This window comes from Hemicordylus capensis, chromosome 1, assembly GCF_027244095.1.
Source record: "Hemicordylus capensis ecotype Gifberg chromosome 1, rHemCap1.1.pri, whole genome shotgun sequence".
In the NCBI taxonomy this organism is placed as follows: domain Eukaryota; kingdom Metazoa; phylum Chordata; class Lepidosauria; order Squamata; family Cordylidae; genus Hemicordylus; species Hemicordylus capensis.
This window is the reverse complement of record NC_069657.1, coordinates 34025385-34044867: the sequence shown is the minus strand read 5'-3', so window position 1 is coordinate 34044867 and position 19483 is coordinate 34025385. Positions and strand designations below refer to the sequence as shown.

Below are 19483 nucleotides of genomic sequence, written 5' to 3'. Positions count from 1 at the left end.
CACAGAGGATACTCCTCCAGGAGTTGGGGGCTTTCAAGTAGTGGGTGATTTGATCATTAGGGGCATAGAGATATGTGTTTGTGGCCCATGTGCAGACTGCATGGTGACTTGCCTGCCTGGAGCAAAAGCTGTGGACGTCACGCAGTGTCTAGCTTTGTTGTAAACCGCCCAGAGACCTGAGTCTGGGGCGGTATAAAAATATGTTAAATAAATACCCAGAATGTTGGGGGCAATATGCTAAATCATTGTAAATCGCTTAGAGAGCTCCGGCTATAAAGCGGTATATAAATGTAAGTGCTATTGCTAAATAGATAGATAGATAGATAGGCTGTTAGGCAGTGCTGGGGAGTCAACTATTGTGGTGCATGTTGGGACCAACGAGTTGGGGAGATGCAGTTGAGAGGTCCTGGAGCCAAATTTAGGCAGCTAGGTAGCATATTGAAGTCCAGGGCCAACAGGGTAGCGTTCTCTGGAGTGCTACCTATTCCAAGCACAGGGCCAGCAAAACAGGTGGAGCTGAGGGGTCTCAATGTGTGCATGAGACAGTGGTGCCAGGAGGAGGGGTTCAGATTTGTAAGGCACTGGGATACATTTTGGGTCAAGCAAAACCTGTACAAAAGGGAAGGGCTCCACTGGAACCAAGATGGAACCAGACTGCTGGTGCTTAAAATAAAAAAGGCCACAGAGCAGCTTTTAAAATGATGCCTGGGGAGTTGCTGACAAGAACTGGGTGGTATCTGGTTTGGCAAGCAAAATCCCCTAAAGTGCAAGGGTGCACTTCTTACTTCCCTCCATTGTGAAAACTGTCCATTTATTCCTACCCTGCTTCCTGTCATTCAACCAGTTACCAATCTGGCAAGGATACAGCATCTGCGGCTTTTTAGTTTGGAAAAGAGGTGACTAAGGGGAGAGATGATAGAGGTGTATAAAATTATGCATGGAGTAGAGAGAGTGGACAGAAAGAACCGTTTCTCCCTCTCTCACAACACTAAACTCTCACAACACAACACTAAACAGAACCTCTCTCACAACACAACACTAAAAACAGGGGTCATCCCATGAAACTGATGGCTGGGAAATTTAGGACCAAGAAAAAGAAGTACTTTTCCACACAGCACATAATTAGTCTATGGAATTCTCTGCCATGGGGTGTGATGATGGCCACCAGCCTGGATGGCTTTAAAAGCGGCTTAGACAAATTCATGGAAGATAGGTCTATCAATGGCTACTAGACTGGTGGCTATAGGCCACCTCCAGCCTCTGAGGCAAAATGCCTCTAAATACCAGTTGCAGGGGAGCAACAGGAAAAGAGAGAGCATGCCCTCACCTCTTGCCTGTGGGCTTCTTAGAGGCATCTGAAAACATGATTTTAGGACTTCTGGATATTTCAGGAAAAGCCATTCCTGGTACTGCTTTGCAGTAGCATGGACAAATTATGAATTTAAGGCCAGTTCAGTGTACTGGATAAATTGTTGGACTTTGACTGGGGGCATCTGGTTTAAATCCTCCCTCCATCGTGAAGTTCTTTAGGTGATTTGGGTCAGTCAGTATGGATGAATTCTCATTATCCTTGATGTTAGTGAAATGGGAATCCAAGCTTTCCGAGGCGCATTTACTCCCATGGAATTTGTTTTGAGATCCCAGAAATTACCAGGAATCTTAGTTTCGTGCAGCGGAAAACTACAAGGAAGCTAAGATAATCAAGCTAAGATCAGATCTTGGTTGACGATCTTAGCTTCATTGTAGTTTCCTGCAGTATCACATCTGAGATTTCCAGTAATTTCCAGATTCTCACAACACACTCCACAGTAGTGTACAAACCTCAGAAATCTCGGATTCCCATTAAACTACCATCTCGCAGTTCATGAGAAACTGCCTTATTTCTCCATCTGATCTACTCACAGGGTTTTTCTGAAGATACAAATTGGGAAACCAGTGTGTTTTATTGACTGATTGATTGATTTGATTTGATTTGATTTGATTTGTATACCGCCCTTCCAAAATGGCTCAGGGCGGTTTACAATTAAAACAAACCACTAAAACAGTAAAGAGCTAAAACAAATTAAAAAAAACCAATATAACAATTAACAATTTAAAAACATTTTAAAACAACAATTAAACAATTACAGTGATTAAAACCCCCAAAATCGGGTTTTGAATTTTAAATAGACAGATATTAAAACCCCCAAAATTTAGGAAGCTGAGAAAGTGAAAAGATGGGTTTTCAGGTGTTTCTTGAAGGTTCCCAGAGATGGGGAGGATCGTATCTTAGCAGGGAGCGCATTCCACAATTTATTTAGAGAGAGGATTTATAGTTCAGTCTTCAAGCCTCCCAGAGCAGCCAACATAAATTTGAAAATAATAATGCAATCATTGAATTAATATAAAAATAGCAGCAGCAACAGCCTCAAGAAGCTACAGTCAGATAAAATGCTGTATAATAACAACAGAAAACCAAACAGAAAGGTCAGCTACAGGAAATTAAAAAGAGTTTTGCCTGGAACCAAAAAGGATTCCAGAATATGTGCCAAGCAAGCCAAGTGGGGAGAACATTTTGAAGTTAGGGTGCTACCACTGAGAAGGCTCTCAACCCAGGTCATCACTCATCTCCCCTCAGAAGGTGGGGGAACCCATAAGAGGTACTCTGAAGCAGTCTTTATAGCTGGGCAGAGCCATGGAAAGGCAGGAGATCTTTAAGAAATCCTGGTATCATGCTGTTTAGAGTTTTAAAGGTTAAAACCAGTATCTTGAATTGGGCTGTGAAGGGGTACAACCCCTCAGCTGTTTATAATGAGGTGGCCAACCTGAGGCTTTTCAGCTGTTGTTGACTACAACTCCCATCATCCTCAGCCACAACATTGTATATGGGGATAATGGGAGTTGTAGCTCAACAGCTGAAGAGTGCTAGGTTGGCTTCCCCTGTTTTAGAGGAAGATAGGATACAAATAAAAGAAACAAGTGTATATCTATGAAAATTATTTGTGGTGGGGGCAGAGACTGAGGGCAAAAGGAAAATGTTTTTCTCCCTTTTACCCTCCCTCTCCACCCCTCGTTCTCACATTCTGGTTCCATGGAGCTGGCTGTGGGGACAGCCCCTGCATCCTCAAAAGGCAGAGGGACCGATCCCATCAAAGCTGGGGTGCAGTAGCTGACTCTTCTCTTGCCTGGCAGCTCTGTGGTGTCTATCTGCAGAAAGACCAGGTGGCAGCCATGTTTGGAGACCTCAGGACATAGCTGTATCCTAGCAGAGGCTCCTGTTTGTTCACTTGGCTTCAGCCAACAATTCCTACTCACTTCCCTTGGCCCTTAAAGATCCTAAGGGCAAGGTCAGCCCCTCTATGCGGCAGAGGAGGCGTTGCCTCAGGCATGGATGTGAGGAGGTGTGCAGGCGGTGACAAGTGCTGGCCTCCCACCGCCACGGACACAACTTAGCAGATCTCCCATAGGGAGGGTTGCTGCCACTGCCCTTCTTTACCCTACTGGAGCGTTGTTGTTTATTTTTGTTTATTATTTATTTATTTATTACATAGTCTAAGAGTGCTCATGTTACCTTACTTTGGCTGCATCACCAGGAGAGGAGAGCTGGTCTTGTGGTAGCAAGCATGATTTGTCCCCATAGCTAAGCAGGGTCTGCCCTGGTTGCATCTGAATGGGAGACTTGATGTGTGAGCACTGTAAGATATTCCCCTCAGGGGATGAAGCCACTCTGGGAAGAGCAGAAGGTTCCAAGTTCCCTCCCTGGCATCTCCAAGATAGGGCTGAGAGAGATTCCTGCCTGCAGTCTGGGAGAAGCCGTTTGCTGCCAGTCTGTGTAGACAATACTGAGCTAGATAGACTGAAGGTCTGACTCAGTATATGGCAGTTTCCTATGTTCCTACCTGAGAGCAGCCCACCCACCCACCCATCCATTGAGTGCCCATGTACCCACCCACCCACCCACCCACACATTGAGCGCCCACCCACAAATGGGGGGGATGTGTCATATTGTCCTTCATTTTAGTCAGCAAAATGTCTTGGGCAGCTGCTGCTTTGTGGTGGTTGTGGGGTGGGAATTCGACTTGCAGTATGACATTCAATGCAGGGGCGTAACTATAATAGGGCAAGGGGAGACAGTTGTCTGGAGGCCCACTGCCTGGGGGGCCCCCCGAGGCAAGTCACATGACTGACCCCCAGACGCGCACCGGCCCGGGCTTCCTTCAGTTGTATTCATCCTCCGAAATGGATGTGAGTGTTAAAACCTGGAGCTACCAGAACAGCATGTCTTTCTCTAGTACCATTAAGTGACTTGCATCGTCCACAATTTACAAAACCTTTTAAAAATAATTTAGGATTGTTACCACTATTCAGCCTCTTTCTTTACTTCATGAGCTGAGCTTCAGTGAGGGGAGGGCATTTTAAAATCTTGTCTCTGGGCCCACTCCAACCTTGCTACGCCCCTGATTCAATGTGTTTAGGGGAGGAGTTTGTCCCACATTAAAACTACAGAATACAGACTTTACTGGGGGGGGGGTGGCGGGGGGAGGTGGGACATGTTGAATCCTGCAGTAATTTATTTTCGGTGTGAGTTAGAAAAGCAGCGTTAAATGATTTCATATACATCCTGAAAATAATTAGTTTCTGCTTCAAGATACAGTAGGGAGTTTCCATCCTGTCCTGAAAATGTTAGAGAGCGCCAGGAAGCACAAAGAGTTTCCATCTTAAAATTTAATCCCTTTCTTTAAGGTTAAACTTCCTGAAAAAGTCTGACTCTACCAAGTAGACACCATTTCCTTTTTCTCTCTTCTGTTTTCAGTGGAAGAAAATACTTGGGTTGTTTTTTTTCCATGTGTGTGGGTGTTCTGCAGAATTTGCATCTTGTTAATGAGGAAATATGTAAAAGTAACAGTAGCGTTATGCCTTTATTTGGACCGATAGAAATGTCACAAAATAGTGAGGAAGCTTATGAGTTTACCAGAGCGGTTCTTCAGGCTGAAAGTTAAGCAAAGCAAAAAAACAATCCGAACGTTATAGGCACTGGCAAGGAGGAAAATATTTTTATAGGCAAAATGAAAGAGCTCCTGTGACGTCCATAACTGGCCTAGCTTGAAGGGTACCGTCCACCAGCCTTGCTCACCACGTAATGAGGTGTTGTGTGAGCACATATGTCCTGCTCTCCCTCCCTGTGCAGTGTTCTGCTTTGCATCATTTTAATTGTGATTAATATTCATGAATCACCTGTGGGACACTCTTTGGAGTAACCACCCTCCCACATAGGGGCATTGCTAGGTAGTTTAAAGATCTGGAACCCGGGCCAAGCCCCACTTTTGATAATTAAACTCAAAGTGCTGCAGATGGAGCTTTTGTTTTTGATTCCAGGAGCTTTCCCAGGCAGCCCAAAACGGACACAAAAGGATATACTCCAGATGTATACCCCTGGATTATACCCCAAATATAAACCGGGCTACACTCTAACACACAATGAAAAACCCAAATTGTGTGTGAAGTGCTCCCTGATAGCAAACAGGGACTTTGGGGTAAATTTGGCCGGTATATGAACATAAACCTCCATTCTGGAGGAGAAGTGAACTAAAAGCTGGGTGTGAAATATGCTCCGGAGATAGAGACGAGAATTGATTGTTGCAGCTGGAGCAGCAGCAGAGGCGACCTGCCTCTCTTAATTGAGAAGGAGGTAGCTGAAGAGATTTGGGGCTCTAAGCATTCATTGGGGGTCCAAGCCACGTGGGTCCCTGTTCTCACACAAATAAGCAAAGCAGAGCAGCATGTTGAGAGGGGTAGTAGGACATGTCTGCTGATGCTTCCCATCATGTGGTGGGCACGGCTGGTGGACGGTATATTCCAGATTGGCCCAATGCCTTATCATGGAATAGAGGAGGCATTCTGCAGAGCATGGGTCAAGGTGCATATTACATTGAATGTGTCTTGGGGAATGATGTGCTTAACTTTCTTTGAGCAAATAGCAGCTGCAGGGCACCCCAACTGGGATCAGAACTGTGGCCTAGGGCATGTGGTGAGCTTTAACCCTCTGCCCCTGCTGCAGTCCCAATCTAGTTTGGGCCTCCCACAGCTGTTATTCCTGAGAAGGGAAGCTGCTTGGCAAATAATATCTGTGTGTCAGGGAGGCAATCCAGAACTGGACTGGGGTGGGGACAAAGGGTTAAAGCTCACTGTCATGCCATAGTCCGAATCTGAATTGCCCCGTAAGGTGAATTGCCCCCTGAACTGCTATTTACTAAAGAAAAGGTAAACACATCCCAATGACGTGATTAATGTAACATAGTTTGGTTTTTAAGCTACAATTCTCAGCACACTTTCCTAGGAGTAAGCCCCACCGATTATGGTGGAACTTACTTCTGAATAAACATGCATAGGATTGTGCTGTAGATTAGGTTAGACTGTACTATTCGCAAAACAAAGTCCAGGTTGCACAAAGGTCTACTGGGATGGGGGGGTGGATGGAAGCTCTTCCTTTGAAAATATAAATATCAACAGCTATTCTGATCGGATCTGAGCATTGATCAGAAAATTGTAAGTTGTAAATTGTGAGGGAGCAGAAGTAAACAAAAATGTGGAAGTTCTTATTCTAGCAAAACTGGATGCTAGTGCACAAGGCAAAGTAGGCTTATGCAAAGATTTGGTTTTGAAGTGTTGCACATCACCCCTGGCCCCAAAGAGAGGCCGCCACTCCTAGAACTTGCCTCTGCTCAGAGCAGTCTTGTGCATTGTGCTGGTGAGGGCCAGTAGAGGGATTCTGAGCCCAGGAAGCCTCAGTCATTTCTTGGAAGCATGCGGCAAGGTGTGCAGAAGCACTGGGAAATGTAGTCCTTCCTTCCCTGTACAATTCTATGGGGAAAGCACTGGGAAGGACCAACCTGCAGAGATGACACTCAGCTCTATCTCTTTTTGTCATTGGATCCTGGGGAGGTGGATGTACTGAACCTGGAGGCTGTGATGGGCTGGATGTGGGCAAGCAAACTGAGCCGAAATCCAGACAAGACAGAGGTGCTGTAGGTCAATAGGGAAGCTAATTGGGATGGGCAGATTCAACTGGCTCTGGATGGGGTTGTACCCCACTTGAAAGAGCAAGTGCTCTTTGGGGTTTTTGCTGGACCCAGCTCTGCTTTGGATGTCCAGGTGGAGGCAGTAGCCAGAGGTGCCTTTGTACAGCTTTGCCTAGTACACTAGCTATGTTCCTTTCTCAAGAAGGCAAATTTGGCCATGGTTACCCATGCCTTAGTCACGTCGTGTCTGGATTACTGCAATGCACTTTACGTGGGACTGCCCTTTAAGAATATTCGGAAACTTCTGTTGGTGCAGAATGCAGCAGCTAGGGTTCTTTCAGGAACTGCTCAAGCATATTACACCTCTTCTGAAAGAGCTGCACTGGCTGCCAATTTGTTTCCAAATCCAATTCAAGTGCTGGTTATCATCTTTAAAGCCCTTGATGGTTTGGGACATAGATACTTGAAGGACTGCCTACTCCAAAGGGTTTCTGCCCATCCTGAAAGCTTATTGGAGGGGGCTTTGTTCTGTGCGTTAACACTGAAGGAGGCTTGAAAGTCATGCACGTAAGACAGGGCCTTCTCTTTTGTTGCCTTCAGGTGCTGTAATGCTCTCCTGGTGGGTGTCCATTCTCTGGGTTTGTGGCTCCTTTTTTAAAAAAACAACTAAAAACTTCTTTATTTGTTCAGGCTTTTACCCCTTACACGGGTTGCCAATCTCTCTGCTTTCCTACTGCTCTGTCTTACTCTTGTTATGGCTGCTGTTTTGTGTGTGTGTGTGTGTTTTTAATTGATTTCAATATTTTAATGTGTTTGTATGGAACTTTATTGTATTTTAACTTTTGCTAACTGCCGGGATGAGTTTTATGAAAGGTGGTATACAAATTGAACAAATAAATAAATACATACATAGCCTCTGAACATGGAGGTTCCACATAGCCTTTGTTTAAGGTGGGGTTTGCACTCATTCAAGAATCAAGCAGGAGTATATAACAAAAGTCCTTTGTTAGAGAAGTCAGTATCAACATCCGTCTGAGTCCCTCTTGCTTCTTCTAACTCCATGCTGTAATAACAAGTACTTCCTAGTAGCTGTTTCCTCTATCTGTACCTTCCCTCTGTGTTACTGTGTTGTTTTCCTGACTGCTGCTGCCCCCCTCCTACTTAGTTCACATACATTGATACAGCCATCGTGGCATTCTCCATGAATTGGTCGAATTCCCTTTCAAGTCATCGAAGCTCATGGCCATCACTGCATTTCATGGCATGAAATTCCATAAGTTAAGTCTACATTTTGTGAAGAAGTATTTCTTTTGGTCTGTTCTGAATTCACTGACAATCAGTTTCGCTGGGTGACCTCAAGTTTGTTTGTTTGTTTTTCAGATTTGTAGACTGCCCCAAACCTCTGTCTCTGGGTGGTTCTAATATTAATAACTCAAGGTTGTAGAAGGTTATAGTTTTCCAGTTCCCTTCCCCCCTCCTCCAGATGGCTAAATTAGGGAGTATTTCTAAAACCTGTAAATCACAGGGAATCCCTCTGCTATAATTGGTGCTTCAGGATGAGAAAGACATAACTTTTTGTTCAAAGAGCCATCAGAGCTAAGCCCAACAGGCCTTCACACAGAGGCGGATTTAGCCATGGACCTTGGGGATCAGGTCCATGGCCTCTGTCAGGGGGGGCCTCCAAATGATTCCCAGAATGATTCCCAGAAATGATTCCCAGAAACCTGCCGCTTCCCCATGCCCACTCTGCTACTGCCCCATGTCTGCTGCTGCCCCACCGAAATTTGTCATCCTCACCACCAGAGGGGGAAGAGCCGTCCCCATCCTGGCGGTGAGGATGACAAATATTGGTGGAGTGGGTGTGGGGAAGCAGTGCAGCAGCGGGGCTCTGGGGAGGCCCCCGATCATTTGGAGGCTCCCCTGGCAACAGGAGCAGCTGTGGCGGTAGCCACAGGTTAAAAAAATTTAATGGGGGGCCTTGCAGAGCAGGGGGGCCTCTGAAGCCCTTCAGTTCCGGGCTCCTTTTGACCCTAGGTGCACCACTGCACACAATGGAAAGCCTGCAGCTTTGTTCACCAAAACCATTGAGAGAGAACAGGAAGGAGCACATGAAATGGAAGTGAAACTACTTGTATCACTCTTTTTCTTCTTCTTTTTCTACTACTACTACTACTACTACTACTACTACTACTGCTGCTGCTGCTATTGATATTTATATACCGATTTTCAAAAAAGTTCTCAAAACCGTTTACATAGGGGAAAATAATTTTTTTTAAGAAAGATGTGTCCTTGTCTCAAAAAGGCCCCCAATCTAAAATGAAACATGATAGACACCAGCAACAGCCACTAGAGGATGCTGTGCTAGGGTTGGATAGCGGCTCTTCTTCTGCTAAATATAAGAGAATCACCACTTTAAAAGGTGCCTCTTTTTCCAGTTAGCAGGGGATCTGCTAAGTTATGTCTTTACATCTCATTCAGAACAATCTAAAATTTCATTTATACAATGACTCTTGGCCACACTCACAATCATACATTCTCCCTGCATTTATAAAGTGGCTCAGGGGTACAGTTGTCATCTCCCCTAATTTTTCTGAGTAATACCCAGGTTTTAAGCACATCACCCAGATTGCTTGGCCCACCTGGATTTCCCCAGATTTCAGCTTTCTTTTCTTTTTTAAGCTATGCTCTAGCCGTTGTAGAAGTGGAATTATGGAACAAAATGTACAGTCACTGTTCTGCTCAACTGCTTGACTTGGATTAAGGCAAGTAAAGCTCAGGAAGATAGCAGAGAAGCATTCACAAGCACTTTGTTGTTGACTACAACTCCCATCATCCCCAGCTGGAGTGGCCATTGGCCGGGAATTGTGGGAGTTGTAGTCAACAACATCTGGGAATCCCTGTTAGAGGGAACAGTGTTCACAAGTACAGAAATCCCTTGAGGAATGCTACCTTTGTTTTTTACCAGCAGGAGATCTCTGTTGGGCAGTTGAGAGGATAGCTTGCTTTTTATGTAAATCACTGTCTGCCTACCAGGCTATATATTGTAATGTTTAAGGACTTTGGCTTTACATTCTATGCATGCCTACTTAGAAGTAAGCATTGTTGGTTTCAATCCAACCTTCTCTCAAGTAAGTGTGTACAGAACTGTAGCCTTAACTGAAAAGCTGTACATTTTTCTGTTCTATTTCTGCTGTTAATATGTCAAGGAAAGTGGTCAGGCAAAGATATCTTCCTCAACTACTGTTGGCAGATATCCAAAGCAAATAAAAGTCAACTGGAAAGTGCACCTGCTAATTTGCATAATATGAAAATTATTTGCAAGCCAATTTACATAGTATGCAAATTAGGGTGCTGGGGATTTGGAGGTGCAGAATATGGCAACCCTATCCGGGGTGGCCATTCAGTGAGAGAGGGTGAGGTAGTCACCTCATGCATTGTATGAGGAGGAGTGCAGGGCCTAACCAGCGCTGCCTCCCCTACACCATGGACACTCCCACCTAAACATGGGGTGTATGTGTGTACGCATGTGTGTGTGATGCTGACTTTCATGCAGCAACATGTCTTGGCCCGCCCCTGAGTGGTCCCTTCCACTCTCCTTCTTAACCCTATAAAACAAAAACTTATGTGTACTAAGGGTAGGCGCTCTCCAAATGTCCCTATTTGCCAGGGACAATCTCTATCTTCCAGTACCTGCCTATTTCCAGTACCCTAGTAAAACCACTGCCTCTATTTTTGTCCCAACATCTGCATTGTGGGCAATGCTTTGTTACAATGTTGTTTGTGTGAGTCATACTCATGAACACTACGGCACCAAGCTGCACATAGCCTGCCATTTTACATACTGCAGATGTTATGTGGTATGTGTGTGTGTGTGTAGAGAGAGAGACAGACAGACAGAATTAATTTGGTGATAACGTACTGTAGGATAATTATGTTTGGACTTTGAAGAAGCAAGATAGAAAAAGTATTGATGCTTTTTAGCTTTGATGCTGGAGAAGACTTTTGAGGATACCATGGACAGCCAGGAAAACAAACAAATGGATCATAGAACAAATCAATCAAGAATTTTCACTCAAGGCACGAATGATCAGGCTCAAACTATCATACTTCGGACACATTATGCAAAAACCCAGCTTCCTTGAGAAGTCCATAATGCTGGGGAAAGTTGAAGGAAAGAGAAAAAGAGGACGACCAGCAGCAAGGTGGATGGACCCGATTACGACAGCAATGAATGCACCACTGAGAGACCCTAAAAGCCAAGTTGAAGACAAGATATTCCCCTCAGGGGATGAAGCCGCTCTAGGAAGAGCAGAAGGTTCCAAGTTCCCTCCCTGGCTTCTCCAAGATAGGGCTGAGAGAGATTCCTGCCTGCAACCTTGGAGAAGCCGCTGCCAGTCTGTGAAGACAATACTGAGCCAAATAGACAAATGGTCTGACTCAGTATATGGCAGCTTCCTATGTTCCTATGACAGATCATCCTGCAGAGAATCTATCTATGTGGTTGCCAGGGGTAGATTAAGCTCTTTGCTGCCCATAGGCTGCCAAAGATTTGCCGCCCCAGCAGCAAAGGAGGGTGGGAGTTTAAATCTTTTTAAAAAATGTTTAAAACTGCCGCCATGCAGCAGCATGCCGGCAGAGAGGCAACGAACCCAAGCCTGCCTACCTCCCAAATGAGAGCTATCACCCAATTTCAGGTTTTTCTGCACGCAGGGGGCCTTCTGTGAAATGCGGGAACAAGTTTTTCTTGGCTGCAGACATTCTGCTCCTCTAAAGAATGTGTGGTTTCATTTAATTATAACAGAGGCGGCTTTTCCATGAGGTGAGGTGAGATGGTCACCTCAGACAACAGATAACTGGGACACCAGCAAGGTGGCAAGATATTCTTCTACCTCTTAGTTAGTTTGTTTTTTAATGAGGGGAGATGGGGAGAGGGTGCATACAAGGAGGTAGCATTTGGCACCCTGCCTCAGGCACACAGATGACTTGAGCCACTCTTCAATTATAATAATAATGTATCAACACAGAACCTGCCAGTTCAGGGTATCTGCAAAACAGGATTGCAAGAGTTCTGCTCCGGGAAAGGTCTTTGTATTGGATAGAAGTTTAGAACATTATTCCAAGATGCTGTGCATGAGTACAAGTGTAGAAAGCGAAGCTGGAAGTTCTGCCCTTGCCCATCACTCATCCTTGGCAGCCCACCATTCACAGTTACAGTGCTATTCGTCTCCAAGAGGCAGATGCTGTATGATGGCAGGTGCTTTTGTTTTGGGCGGCCTGGGGCGGTTCAACCTCCTGATCACGGAAGTGACTGCCATAATGGCTACTCTGTTCGTTTGCTGTGACCATGAGCTGCACATTGGCGTAAGTGAGTGGTGGGCCAGGGGGGACTTCTGACCCCGCTTTCAATACATGTACTTGCGTATAGCATCTTCGGAATAAGGTCTGAATAGGGCTTTAATGAACCAGGCAAATGGTGTGGGTGTAGTAAACAAATTGTGATTTGCAAATGAAGCTGAGAGAAACAAGGAACTACAATCATTCAGGTTTTGACCACCAGGGGTCTCAATGACACCCAAAGGAAGGCAGGGAGGGGTTTGTGCATTAGCGTACAGTGCTGCACAGACTGGTGGGTACAGAAGTGACTCTACACATGAATGTAACATGAAATACTATGTAAGAACAGAGGAACAGCCCTGCTGAATCAACCCAATGCCCACCTAGTCCAGCATCCTTTTTCGCAAAGTGGCCCACCAGAAGCCTCTGGGAAGCCCAGAGGCAAGAGCTGAGGGCATGCCCTCTCTCTTGCTGTTGCTCCCCTGCAACTGATATTCAGAGGCATCTTGCCTCTGAGATTGGAGGTGGTCTATAGCCTTCAGACATGTAACCATTGATAGACTTGTCCTCCTTGAATTTATCTAAGCCCTTCTTAAAACCGTCAAGGCTGGTGGCCTTCTGCAAAGGCAAATCTTGCCTCACAAACCTTTTGGAGTTCTTTGAGAATGTCAACAAATGTGTGGATAAGGTGATCCAGTTGACATAGTATACCTGGACTTCTAAAAAGCTTTCGACAAAGTTCCTCATCAAAGACTCTTGAGGAAACTTAGCAGTCATGGGATAAGGGGACAAGTACATGTGTGGATTGCTAACTGGTTGAAGAACAGGAAACAGAGAGTAGGTATAAATGGAGAGTTTTCACAATGGAGGGAAGTAAAAAGTGGGATCCTCCAGAGATCTGTACTGGGACTGGTGCTTTTTAATTTATTCATAAATGATCTAGATGTTGGGATAAGCAGTGAGGTGGCCAAATTTGCAGATAATACCAAACTCTTTAGGGTAGTGAAATCCAAAACGGATTGTGAGGAGCTTCAAAAGGATCTCTCCAAACTGGGTGCGTGGGTGACAAAATGGCAAATGTGGTTCAGTGTTGGCAAATGTAAAGTAATGCACATTGGGACACAAAACCCCAATTTCAAGTATACACTGATGCTGTCAGAGGCTGGCAAAGAGAGGATTTTGGGGTCGTGGTGGGCAGCTCATTGAAAATGTCGACTCAATTGTGAAAAAGGCCAATTCCATGCTACGGACCATTAGGAAGAGGATTGAAAATAAAGCTGCTAGTATTATAATGCCCTTATACAAATCTATGGTGCAGTCACATTTGGAGCACTCTGTTCAGTTCTAGTCACTGTATCTTAAGATGGACACTATACAGCTGGGAAAGGTGCAGAAGAGGGCAAACAAGATGATCGGGGGGCTGGAGCACCTTCCTTATGAGGCTAGGCTACAGCATCTGGGGCTCTTTGGTTTGGAAAAGAGGTGACTACAGGGAGAGATGATAGAGGTGTATATAATTAGGCGTGATGTGGTGAAAGTGGAGAGAAAGAAATTTTTCTCCCTCTCACATAACACTAGAACCAGGGGTCATCCCATGAAATTGATTGCTGCGAAATTTAGGACCAGCAAACAGAGGTACTTTTTCACACAACACATAATCAACTTGTGGAATTCTCTGCCACAAGATGTGGTGACAGCCAACAACCTGGATGGCTTTAAGAGGGGTTTGGATAACTTCATGGAGGAGAGGTCTATCAACGGCTACTAGTTGGAGGGCTATAGGCCACCTTCAGCCTCAGAGGCAGGATGCCTCTGAGTACCAGTTGCAAGGGAGTAACAGCAAGAGAGAGGGCATGCCCTCAACTCTTACCTGTGGCTTCCAGTGGCATCTGGTGAGCCACTGTGTGAAACAGGATGCTGGACTAGATGGGCCTTGGGTCTGATCCAGCAGGGCTGTTCTTAAGTTCTTATGTGGCTGTCACCACATCTTGTGGGAGAGGATTCCATAGGTTAATTATGCATTGTGTGAAAAAGTACTTCATTTTGTCAGTCCTAAATTGCTTGGCAATTAGTTTCATGAGATGACCCCTGGTTCTAGTGGTATGTGTGTGTGTGGGGGGGGGGGCAGCAGTTCTCTCTCTCTGCACCATGCATACTTTTATAAACCTCTACCATTTCTCCCTTCAGTTTTCTAAACTAAAAAGCCCCAGGTGTTGTAGCCTTGCTAATAATATCTGGATCCCAGAAGGATGTTGTTAATTTTTAAAAATAGTATAAATGTATTGTTGATTAACTAAATAGAAATATAATGGGCAGGATGTTTTGTCCTGCACCTTCTACAGCCACTCTGGTGTTATAGGAAAGATGGACCTATGCTCTCGGGACATTAGCCCAGGAGGCTTCAATGCTGAGGAGAGCACCTGGCATCGCAGCAGCAGCCAATCCTAGACAGCTGAACACTACATCACAGATTTTCCATAGGTGCATTCGCATATTATGTCCAACACTCAAACAACGAGTGTACAGTGTACACAGGTACAGATCTGTACACAGGTCTAGTCATTCACATGTTATGCTGAACGCAGGTAAACAAGTATGCTTCCTATATGTACCATGCATTTTAGGTGACCTGTATCCAGGTTCATTTTTAAAATGAACACAGGTACAGTCATTCACACAAACGTGTTCAAGTGTAGAGACACATGTACACTCGTACAACATAATGTCTGAATCGGGCTCATAACTGTCACTGCACTGCAGCTACTGTACCTTTCCTAAACATCAGAGCCGCTGAAGAAGGCAGCTTCTTCAAAAGCTGAAACATCTTGCCTGTTATATTTCTGTTTAGTTAATCAACAATCCATTTATATAATATAATATTTGGAATATAGAAACAGAGCAGGGGTTCCTGCTCTTTCTGAGTAAGGTCTTAATTTGTGTGAAACATGTATTTCCCCCCAGTGTTAAAACATTTAAAAGTGCATCATGCCTGCACGCAGATCAATGGAGCACAGAGCTCCTGTACGCGATTTAAATGCTAGATTTGGCCTGGGAAGGAGTGCGAGGGAGCAATTCAATCAGTCATTTTACGGTTTAGAGCCAAATGGGTAGCACCACATTTCCTGATGCTGCACAAAGGCAGGTATCCCCCCAAAGGTCAGCTCTGTACAATACATGCCATATCCAGGGCCGGGAGAAGGATGAGGACATTCTGTGGAACCAGAGCCCAAGGGATTGTCAGGACGCCTGAGGGGGTGGCTGGGAAAGGGCACAGTGACCTTGCTTTCCTCATGGGAAAAGCACTGGGAGGAATTAAGTTTTGCAGATGTCCCTGTGTCCTTTCCCTTTTCTCCTTTCCCCCAGCAACTGCTGCACCTGTTGTTTTCTATGGGCATCTCTCATTTCCAACCGCAAAGGGTGGGGGCAGGCGGGAGAAGCTTCAAATACAAACCAGGAAGTCCTATTTCCAGACATCTGAATTCTAATTCTAGTCTCCCCACCACCACCATTTTTGTGGGTCATAGAGGAACCAAGCACAATACCACAGCTTTGCTTAAATCTCAGCCTTCCGCCAGCGACAGTTCCTCACAGTTCCAACCCTCTTTCAGAACTGTACGCATGTGCCGCTCCTATTCAGGGGAATGTCCAAATGGGACTTCTGTCCCTGGCCTGTCTTAAAGCCTTCTGGGCTTGCCCCTTAAAGAGACACCTTAAATTGGTGTCAATTGATTGCACTTCAGATGTCTTTTTTATTATTGTTGTGAGCTGTCCATGGTCAGAAAGATGGTGTGTGTGTGTGTGTGTGTGTGTGTGTGTGTGTGTGTGTGAGAGAGAGAGAGAGAGAGAGAGAGAGAGAGAGAGAGAGAGAGAGAGAGAGAGAGAATTTGTCTCTGTGAGTACTGTTCTGTTCCCAGCAGCATAGGATTGCCTTTTTCTTAACGGGCATAGGCTTGATGCTTTTAGCAACTGCAGGCATAGAAATAAATTAATCGGTGAAGCTTTTATTAGCATGGAGATGCAGCTTTAGGAGAGATGAGAGCATTTTGAGAGGCTCAGAGGTAGAGCATCTGCTCTGCATGTAGAAGGCCCCAGGTTCAGTCCCTGGCATCTGCAGGTAAAGCTGGGAACGATACATGCCTGAACCCTTGGAGAAGCTGCTGCCAGTCAGTATTGATAATTTCGAGCTAGATGGACCAAAGGTCTGGCTCAGTATGAGCCAGTTTCCTGTTTTCCTATGAGAGGCTTCTCCAGTTGGTTTCTGCAGTGCCTGCAACGATTTCAGGCATGGAGCCTCTGCCTACAAAAATGTGGCAACCCAACTCCTGTGACCTGGAAATTCTGCTAATATAAAATATTTTTTCACCCAAATCCTTGATCAGCACATGTTACAAAAGGTGCTGTCTCACTGACTAGCTACACTTAACTCAGAGTTTGTGAGTTAAGTGTAGGCAGAATAGGATGAATCCACTTCCTGAAAGCCCCTTGTATGCTGCAGTTATGAGGGTGCTGCAGTGATAAACTGATCATATAGGTTATAGGATGCAAAAAGAGTTCATACAAAGCCACATTTAATGCTACATTTGAACTAGTAAGGCAGGCAAGCCAAGAACAATGACGCAGAGTTAAACATTTATTTATATGACTATTAAACAGCCCTTTTAGTGTTAGGATTCTTCATTATTTCTTGCTAAATCCACTACTCTGTAATTTACAAACATTTATAAAATAAGATTACAGTGGTGCCGTATGAAGGGATCTTAAAATCACTTTGAAGTGCTTCCTATTTTAAAGCTGAAGCATTTGTGAAAGCTTTCTTTTTGGTTTGTGATCAGCTTTCCTGATGGCTTTCGCATGGCTTTGGGGAACAGTCTGTAATCGCAGGGTTTCTTAACCTTGGGCCCCCAGATGTTATTGTACTACAACTCCCATCATCCCCAGACATGGCCTTTGTAGCTGAGGATGATGGGAGTTGTAGTCCAACAACATCTGGGGGCCCAAGGTTAAGAAACTCTGGTCTGTTGCTTCTCAGACCTTCTCCCCCCCCCCTCAAAAAAAATTAATCCGATTTAATTTAGAATCTAGATTCAGTGATCACTTGCAAGGTTCAGGCAATATGCTCTTCTCTAGAATAATTCTATACCTCTCAGCTCTAAACAAATTAAAACATGACTTAAATAAAACTTTTAACTTGTTGAATTTGATCATTAGTTGTTTTTAGCCCTTGTTGTGATCTGCCTTGAGCTATCTTGCTATTGGAAAGGAGGGGTACAAATTTGCATGGATGGATAGCTAAATAAATAACAGAGAATACACAGAAACATAAACCCTCTTCAGATATGAAAATAAAAGCAGGGCTGCTGTACTCACATTCAATGTCCTGAGAGCAGGTCCTGAAGACTTCCTCTGCACTGACACACTTGGAAGGCCCACTTGTCCACTGCACACACTTCCAGCTTTAGTCTGAAGAGACAAATGTGGTAACCAGGGACAGAACTCCCATGTGGACATTCCCCCAAACAGGAGTGGCACATCCATACAGTTCTGAAAGCAGGTCGGAAGTCCCATCCAACCTGCTTTCAGAACTATATGGATGTGCCACTCCTATTTGGGGGAATGTCCAGGCACGTCACTCAACTCTCACCCCGCACTGCTCACAGTTACAGCCCATAATCATAATGGTGAATGCTTCTGTGATTGGCAGCCTGGATTGCCCCAGGTTGTCAATCACTGAAACGCCCACCATCATAATTATGGTCTTTTCCTCTGCAGACAAATGCTACCATAACCATTCACAGCAGGGTGGGGGTTGAGTGACATGCTGGGGCGGGCCGTCCAATCCGCTTTTGGTGCCATGAATAATAATAAATAATAATTTGATTTCTATCTTCTATAAGCACGTACAGCGCCTGTTTGGGGGGATATCTGAATAGGGCTAGAATCTTTCTGTGGTCACAGGCAGAATCTGTCCATGGGCACAGCATTTGTCTCTTCCGACAAACTCTGTAACCATGGATAAAAGGTGGAAAGGGCTTCAGGGAACAGTTTCAGATGCTGTACACAGGTTTTTTAAATGTCTGAAGAGGTCTAAAACAAGGTTAAAATCCCCATCTTATTTACTTTTTTTTTTTAAGGCTTCTCTAAAGTGAGCCATGCAAGCATCATTTTTGCTGTTTCCCCCCTATTACAAACTGAACAAGAGCCAAACCTCTTATCTATCATTTTCTCTCGTTTTGTAAGAAAAGCCCTTGAATACTTTTCTTGTTTCTCTTAAGTACTGTACCTGGAAGGATCCCTTCTAGTGTTTGAAGACATCTTCAGACTGGTTGCGTTCTACTGTGTCAGTAGGTAAGTTTGATTCCTATATTCAGTACTGGGGCTGGTTCATGCATATTATGTTAGGATGGGGAGAAGGTTCTAGAACACGCAGCGTGGCTCATGGAGCTATGATTCTTAGCTGGAGGGAAGGTGCTTAGCTGCTTCCCCAGCTAAGAAGATTCATCACTGTTCCTAACTTGTAACTGACTGAAAAAAATATTGGCCATGTTCTTTTTTGAAGTGGTTAGTGACCCCAGAATTTCTTTATAGTGTGGTTATTCTGGTGACTAGAGCCCTGTTCTGATATTATGTTGTATGAGTATACAGATGTCTGTATACTCAAACATGTTTTTGTGTGAATGATTGTATTTTAAAAGCAAACCTGGCAAGGCCCACCCAAGGGTTGGTGGTGTCCCATGCAAAGTAGGTGCCTTGCACCCCATTCACTCACACCCCATTCACCTACGTAGGCAGGTAGGCATCTCCCGATGGGTGGGGGGCTGCAAGCTCTTCTTCTTCTCTCTTATTTTTGCCATGGCAGGCTGCCACTCACAGGAACATAGGAAACGGCCATATACTGAGTCAGACCATTGGTCCATCTAGCTCAGTATTGTCTACACATACTGGCAGTGGCTTCTCCAAGGCTGCAGGCAGGAATCTCTCTCAGCCCTATCTTGGAGATGCCCGGGAGGGAACTTGGAACCTTCTGCATGCAAGCATGCAGATGCTCTTCCCAGAGCGGCTTTATCCCCTGGGTCGTGGGGCTGCCAAGGCACACCTCCCCCAGACCCCCTCAGTGCTTCTTCAGCCACTGTTGAGCTCACCACTCTGCGCTC

At 45.0% G+C, this 19483-nt stretch overlaps 1 protein-coding gene across 1 annotated transcript in view; it reads left to right on the top strand.

The window, feature by feature from the left end:
* RIN3 (Ras and Rab interactor 3) overlaps positions 1-19483 on the top strand; it is a 132296-nt gene that overhangs the window by 48968 nt on the left and 63845 nt on the right. Inside the window, exon 4 of the mRNA XM_053269651.1 lies at positions 18605-18677. Within this exon, the coding sequence (XP_053125626.1) occupies positions 18605-18677 (73 nt within the window). The remainder of the gene's footprint in view (positions 1-18604; positions 18678-19483) is intronic.